Raw genomic sequence first — 7,500 nt, 5'->3', positions numbered from 1 at the left:
TTGTGTGTGCGTGTGTGTGTGTGTGTTCGTTTTTTGTTTGTTTGTTTGGGTGTTTGTGTTGTATGTATGTGTTTGTGTTGTGTGTTTGTTTGTTTGTTTGGGTGTTTGTGTTTATGCGTGCGTGTGTGTGTTGTGTCAGTGTCTGTGTGTGTGAGCCTGTGCATGTGCGTGAGTGCATTTACATCATCATATAGGTTTAGAAAATAATGCACATTTGTAGCCCATAGGTCTTTATTCAGAACTCTCTGACCCAACGCCCACTGGCACGATGCGTATGTACGTGCTATGCCCACTGCGAGTTTATTTGTTTGATTGTTTGATTTGTTTGGTTCTCTCTCTCTCCCTCTCTTTTTCTCTCTCTTTTTCTCTCTCTTTTTCACTGCGAGTTTATTTGTTTGATTTGTTTGGTTCTCTCTCTCTCTCTCTCTCTCTCTTTATTCCCTCTCTCTCTTTCTTCCCTCTCCTCCCATCCACCACATTTACTCATCTCTCTCTCTCTCCCATCCACATTTATTCATCTCTCTCTCTCCACCCCCAGAGCTGGAGGGCCAGATCGAGTCCCTGCGCGACACGCAGCGCAAGTACTCGCACATCCTCCGCCTGGCCAGGGCCCTCTCGTCCCACTTCTACCACGTGGTGCAGACGCAGCAGCAGCTCGGGGACGCTTTCGCCGACCTCGCGCAGGTGAGCGGGGATAGGTGGGGGATAGGAGGGGGATAGGAGAGGAGGAGGAGAGGAGAAGAAGGGGAGGATAAGAGGGAGGGGATAGGAGGATAGGGAGGGATAGGAAGGAGGGGGGAATAGGAGGGAGGAGGAGGAATAGGAGACTGGGCGATGCCTTCGCCGACCTCGCGCAGGTGAGCTGATAGGTGGGGGGATAGGAGGAGGATAGGAGGAAGGAGGGAGGAGGAGGAGGAGGACGCAGTCGACCTCGCGCAGGTGAGGGGGATAGGTGGGGATAGGAGGTGGGAAGGGAGGGGATAGGAGGAGAGGGAGGGAAGTGGGGGAGGAGAGGGAGGGAAGTGGGGGAGGAGGAGGGGGAGGAGGAGGAGGAGGAGGAGGAGGAGGAGGAGGAGGAGGAGGAGGAGGACGCAGCCGATCTCGCGCAGGTGAGCGGGGATAGGAGGGATAGGGGGATAGGAGGAGGGATAGGGAGAGGAGGAGGGATAGGGAGGAGGGGGAGGAGGAGGAGGAGGAGGAGGAGGAGGAGGAGGAGGAGGAGGGCCCTCTCGTCCCACTTCTACCACGTGGTGCAGACGCAGCAGCAGCTCGGGGACGCTTTCGCCGACCTCGCGCAGGTGAGCGGGGATAGGTGGGTGATAGGTGGGGGATAGGAGAGGAGGAGGAGAGGAGAAGAAGGGGAGGATAAGAGGGAGGGGATAGGAGGATAGGGAGGGATAGGAAGGAGGGGGGAATAGGAGGGAGGAGGAGGAATAGGAGACTGGGCGATGCCTTCGCCGACCTCGCGCAGGTGAGCTGATAGGTGGGGGGATAGGAGGAGGATAGGAGGAAGGAGGGAGGAGGAGGAGGAGGACGCAGCCGACCTCGCGCAGGTGAGGGGGATAGGTGGGGATAGGAGGTGGGAAGGGAGGGGATAGGAGGAGAGGGAGGGAAGTGGGGGAGGAGGAGGAGGAGGAGGAGGAGGAGGAGGAGGAGGAGGAGGAGGAGGATGAGGATGAGGAGGACGCAGCCGATCTCGCGCAGGTGAGCGGGGATAGGAGGGATAGGGGGATAGGAGGAGGAGGGATAGGGAGAGGAGGAGGGATAGGGAGGAGGGGGAGGAGGAGGAGGAGGAGGAGGAGGAGGAGGAGGAGGAGGAGGAGGAGGAGGAGGAGGACGCAGCCGATCTCGCGCAGGTGAGCGGGGATAGGAGGGATAGGGGGATAGGAGGAGGAGGGATAGGGAGGAGGAGGAGGGATAGGGAGGAGGAGGAGGAGGAGGAGGAGGAGGGAGAGGGAGGAGGAGGAGGAGGAGGAGGGATAGGGAGGAGGAGGGGGAGGAGGAGGAGGGATAGGGAGGAGGAGGAGGAGGAAGAGGAGGAAGAGGAGGAAGAGGAGGGGAAAGGGAAGGGGAAGGGGAAGGGGAAGGGATAGGGACAGGAGAAGAAGGAAAATGAAAGGAGGAGGGAAAGGGAGAGAGGAATAGGAAAGAGGAGGAGGAGAGGAGGAGAAGGAAAATAAGAGGAGGAGGGAAAGGGAAAGGGAGAGAGGAATAGGAGGAGAGGAGGAGAAGGATAATTTAAAAAATGGGTGATTATTAATACTAATTACTCTTGATAATTAGGTATGATTGTTATGAAGATAAGATAATCAATTGTTAAATATCATTAGTCAACTAGATTATAATTACCTGTAATTAGCTAAAATGATTTAGATAGTAACTAATAATAATTAATATTTAAGAGAGGAGGAGGAGGATAGGTGGGAAAGGATCATTAACTAATTAATTAGATAATTAGGAATGATTGTCACTTATACCCAATTAGTGTGAATTGTCTAAGTCTCTTAATTACCCAATTTACTAGTAACTGGTTGCCCAATTAACCCCTTGGGTGATGCCATAATTTATTAATTAATTTACCTCAATAATTTACTCAATTAATTTACCCAATTATCTTACCTCATTAATTGAAGTAATTAACTTCTCATTAACTTATCCTTATTAATTTACCTCATTAATTGAAGCAATTAACTGATCTCATTAACTTACCCTCATCAACTTACCCTCATTAACTGATCTCATTAACTTACCCTCATCAACTTACCCTCATTAACTTACCCTCATTAACTTACCCTCATTAATTTTACCCAATTAACTTACCCTCATTAATTTACCCAATTAACTTGCCCTCATTAACTTACACTGGGACAAGTGTAAGTTAATTAGAATGAGTAATTAACTGCTTAATTACCCAGGGTGATTCAATGCCCAAGTTTAATTAATTATATTTACCTGATTAATAGAAGCTAATTACCCATTTGATTAACTCTTAATTACCCCATTAAGCTTGATAATTAATATGTCCTCTTAATGATGATTTTGATAATTTAATAACCTATAATTAACTTGATAATTTGATCTAAATAAATTAATTATTTAATTTGATATAATTAATTCAATTATTTGATCTAATTCCTTTAATTATTTAATTTGATTTAGTTAATTTAATTATGTTTAATTGATTTGATAATCTAATTACGTTTAATTGATTTGATAATCTAATTACGTTTAATTGATTCGATAATCTAATTACCTTTAATTGATTCAATAATCTAATGATTAATGCGCCCTTTTAGCCACACCCATCAACGCCACTTCGATTTAGTTTAATTAAATTGCCTTATTAATTGAACTTGGTTGCCTGGGAGAACGAGAAGTAAACCCTCCTTCCCCCCCCCCCCCCATTAAGGCCCTCTTGCCCCCCCCCCCCCAGTCCCCTACCCTAATTAACAACCCCTCATCCCCCCCCACCCCCCAATTATGCCCTCCTCCTCCTCCTCCACTTCTCTCTTCTCTCTTCTCCTCCTCCTCCTCCACTTCTCTCCTTCCTCCACTTTCCCCCCTCCCCCTCCCCCATTAACCCCCCTCCTCCTCCCCCCTCTCCTCCTTCCCCCCCATTAACCCACCCCCCATTAACCCCTCCCCCCACCCCCATGAACCCCACCCCTATTAACCCCAATCGACGCCTCGGCAGAAGTCCCCCTCCTCCTCCTCCACTTCTCTTCTCCTCTTCCCCCCCCCTCCTCCTCCTCTCCCCCTCCTCCTCTCCCCCCCTCCTCCTCCCCCCCCCCTCCCTCATTAACCCCACCCCCATTAACCCCAATCGACGCCTCGGCAGAAGTCCCCCGAACTCCAGGAGGAGTTCATCTACAACGCCGAGACGCAGCGGACGCTCACCAAGAACGGCGAGACGCTCCTTGGGGCCCTGAACTTCTTCGTGTCGTCGGTCAACACGCTGTGCCACAAGACCATGGAGGACACGCTGCTCACCGTCAAGGCCTTCGAGGCGGCAAGGTGCGTCGCGAGATTGGGCTTTCGAATCTTTGATTAGGGTTTGATTCTTTTTTTTTTTAGGCTTCGATTAGTTTTATTAGGTTTCGAGATTTTTTTTCTTCTTCTTCTCCTCTGTTTGTGTCACGGTGAACACGCTGTGCCACAAGATGATGGAGGACACGCATTCACCGTGACGTGACAAGATGTACACAAGACGTGGATGTCACAAGGCAGTCAAGGTCAGGTGTGTCGCGAGATTAGTCTAATTTTTTTTTCTTTTTTTTTATTCAGTTTTCTTTCAATTTTCTTTCCCTTTTTTTCAAATTTTGAATCTTGTTGTGTGTTTTTTTCCTTTTTCTCCTCTTTCCTTCTCCTCATTCTCCTCTTCTCCTCCTCCTCATCCATCTCACCGTCCCCCTTTTCCAGAATCGAGTACGACGCGTACCGGAGCGACCTGGAGATGCTCTCCTTCTTTTCTTCTCCTCCTCCTCTCTTTTCCTTTTCTTCTCTTCCCCTCCTCCTCCTCCTCCTTTCTCCTCTCCTCTTTCTCCTCTGTCCTTCCTCCTCCTCCTCTTCTTTTCTTCTCCTCTTCCATTCTTCTTTTCCTCTCTCTCCTCTTTCCTTCTCCTCATTCTCCTCTTCTCCTCCTCCTCATCCATCTCACCGTCCCCCTATTCCAGAATCGAATACGACGCGTACCGGAGCGACCTGGAGATGCTCTCCCAGCAGCCCCGCTCGGAGATCAGCTCCATCAAACTCGAGGAGGCCCAGCGCAACTTCAGCAGCCACAAGGCCCACTACGACAGACTCCGCGCCGACGTCTCCATTAAGCTGAAGTTCCTGGACGAGAATAAGGTCGGTTGGATGGGTTGGGTTGGGTTGGTTTGGGCTGGGTTTGGGTGGGTTGGTTTGGGTTTGGGTAGGTTGGGTGGGTTTGGGTGGGGAGGTATGGGGGGTTGGGTGGTGTTTTTTTTTTTTTTTTTCTTTGTTTCTTTCTTTGTCTGTCTTTCTTTCTCTCACTGTTTGTCTCTCTCTCTCTCTCTCTCTCTCTCTTTTCCTCTCCTCCTCCTCCTCCTCCACTTTAATTCTTCCTCTCTTCTCCTCCTCCTCTCCTCTTCTTTTCCTCTTCTCCTCCTCCTCCTCCTCCCTACTTCTCTCTTTCCTCTTTTCTCCTTCTCTCTCTCTCTCTCTCTCTCTCTCTCTCTCTCTCTCTCTCATTCTCTCTCTCTCTCTCTCTCTCTCTCTCACTCTCTCTCTTTCTCTCTCTCTCTCTCTCTCTCATTCTCTCTCTCTCTCTCTCTCTCTCTCTCTCTCTCTCTCTCTCTCTCTCTCTCTCTCTCTCTCTCTCTCTCTCTCTCTCTCTCTCTCTCTCTCTCTCTCTCTCTTTCTTTCATTTTCTATTATTCTGATTCTTGTTTCTTGTTATAAAGACTTTTCATATAATTATTATTATTCTTTTATTAGAAGTATTGCTATTATTAGTAGTAGTAATGTTAGTATCATTACCAATATTGATATAAATTTTATTATTGTTACTGGTTTTATTATTGATATTTTTATTAGTAAATTTTATTATTATTATAAGTATAAGTATTATTATCAGGCACGCAGGCAGGCAGTGAGAGACAGAGACAGAATGTGTGTTTGTGTGAGAGACAGACAGACAGACAGACGGACGAATTTATAACTTTCTGCGAATATCGACTGTATTAGTCTCGAACTTTCTGCGGATATTGACTATATTAGTCTCGAACTTCCTGAGAATGTCGACTGTATTCGTGTATAACTTTCTGCGAATATCGACTGTATTAATGTATAACTTTTATGCAAATATTGACTGTATTATTGTATAACTTTCTGTGATATTATCGGTTCTGATAATAGGATCGAATCTCTCGTGCACACGCGTACACCTGCACATACACACACGCGCGCACACACACACACGCACACATTTTTTCTGGATCAGTCATTAAAATAAGCATTGTATTGTTATTTCAAATAGCCATTGAATATCAGGACGTAGTCTGGTTTCGCACAATCCAGTAAATATCGGACGCTTTTGCCATTGTGAGCTACGCATTCGGAGAGAGAGAGAGAGAGAGAGAGAGAGAGAGAGAGAGAGAGAGAGAGAGAGAGAGAGAGAGAGAGAGAGAGAGAGAGAGGAAGAAATCAAAAGATTGAGAGAGAGAGAGAGAGAGAGGGAGGGAGGAAGAAATCAAAAGATTGAGAGAGAGAGAGAGAGAGAGAGAGAGAGAGAGAGAGAGAGAGAGAGAGAGAGAGAGAGAGAGAGAGAGAGAGAAATCAAAAGATTGAGATAGAGAGAGAGAGAAAGAAATCAAAAGATTGAGAGAGAGAGAGAAAGAAATCAAAAGATTGAGAGAGAGAGAGAGAGAAATCAAAAGATTGAGATAGAGAGAGAAAGAAAGAGATTTTCTGGGGGTAGAGTTTACGTTGCGGCTTAAAATACCGACATGATTCTCATTCGCATTTTGAGCTTGAGTCAGCATGCTCTTCGGTGTCGATTTGGCAGTTGCCTTTAGCTCTACCAGGGAATGCCTTTATACTTTTTCCCGTAATGGCTTGGGCATTCCGAGTGAGTTTTCCGTAATTCAGGATCGCGACTTGAGAATCCGACGCTGTTGTCCCATCCAAAGGTATTTATATTTCGCAGTTTCCAAGATGTCGAATCGATTTAATGGGGCTTGGTGGTTCTGACAGAAGACAGGATTAGTCTTTTATCTCTAAAAGATAATGGACTACTAGGATTAAAAAAGGTATACTGTCTTGACGGAACCAAAACGAAAGTATTAGTATTATTATACTTTGTCATTCACAGCTCCTTTTATTTTTTTTTTCCCCCTGGTTTGGTCGGGCTTCAGTCTCAGGGCCGTTCTAGGCTTCTCTGTCTCGCGTAGGGCTTCGTTTTTCGGCCGGACGCCCCAAAGACTGCGGCAGGGAAACCCAACCCTAGCTAGGGCACCTGCAGCCTTGGCGCCATCAGTGTTGGTGTCACAGGGGGAATTGACACCCATGGCACCAGAGACATTGGTGTCTGTTGTGATGGAGGCACTGCTAGTGATGACACTGGCACCCTTGGCACTGCTAGGGATGACACTGGCACCCTTGGCACTGCTAGGGATGACACTGGCACCCTTGGCACTGCTAGGGATGACACTGGCACCCTTGGCACTGCTAGGGATGACACTGGCACCCTTGGCACTGCTAGTGATGACACTGGCACCCTTGGCACTGCTAGGAAATGACACTGGCACCCTTGGCACTGCTAGTGATGACACTGGCACCCTTGGCACTAGCAGCTAAGGCCCTGGAGGTTCCGAGAGCCGTGGCGCAGGAGACATCCCCATGGCAGAGAGGCCCCTCGGGAGACATCGAGAGGCGTAGATGCCCCAGAGTCGTACGAAGGGAGGTGAGTGGCTCTGCGCATGGGTGGTGGCTCCTGGGTGGCTCAGCGGGTCTGGTCGACTAAGTGCGGGGTTGTGGGGG

General features: G+C 48.1%; 1 protein-coding gene across 1 annotated transcript in view; it reads left to right on the top strand.

The window, feature by feature from the left end:
* LOC125024675 overlaps nucleotides 1-7,500 on the top strand; it is a 15,789-nt gene that overhangs the window by 4,721 nt on the left and 3,568 nt on the right. The window contains exons 3-6 of the mRNA XM_047612472.1: nucleotides 539-684; nucleotides 3,839-4,014; nucleotides 4,674-4,848; nucleotides 7,253-7,423. Coding sequence (XP_047468428.1) covers nucleotides 539-684; nucleotides 3,839-4,014; nucleotides 4,674-4,848; nucleotides 7,253-7,423 — 668 coding nt within the window. The remainder of the gene's footprint in view (nucleotides 1-538; nucleotides 685-3,838; nucleotides 4,015-4,673; nucleotides 4,849-7,252; nucleotides 7,424-7,500) is intronic.

The sequence above is a fragment of the Penaeus chinensis genome, unplaced genomic scaffold (assembly GCF_019202785.1).
Source record: "Penaeus chinensis breed Huanghai No. 1 unplaced genomic scaffold, ASM1920278v2 CTG_2925, whole genome shotgun sequence".
Lineage (NCBI taxonomy): Eukaryota > Metazoa > Arthropoda > Malacostraca > Decapoda > Penaeidae > Penaeus > Penaeus chinensis.
Note: the sequence above shows the minus strand (reverse complement) of the source record. Positions and strands in the feature narration are given on the sequence as shown.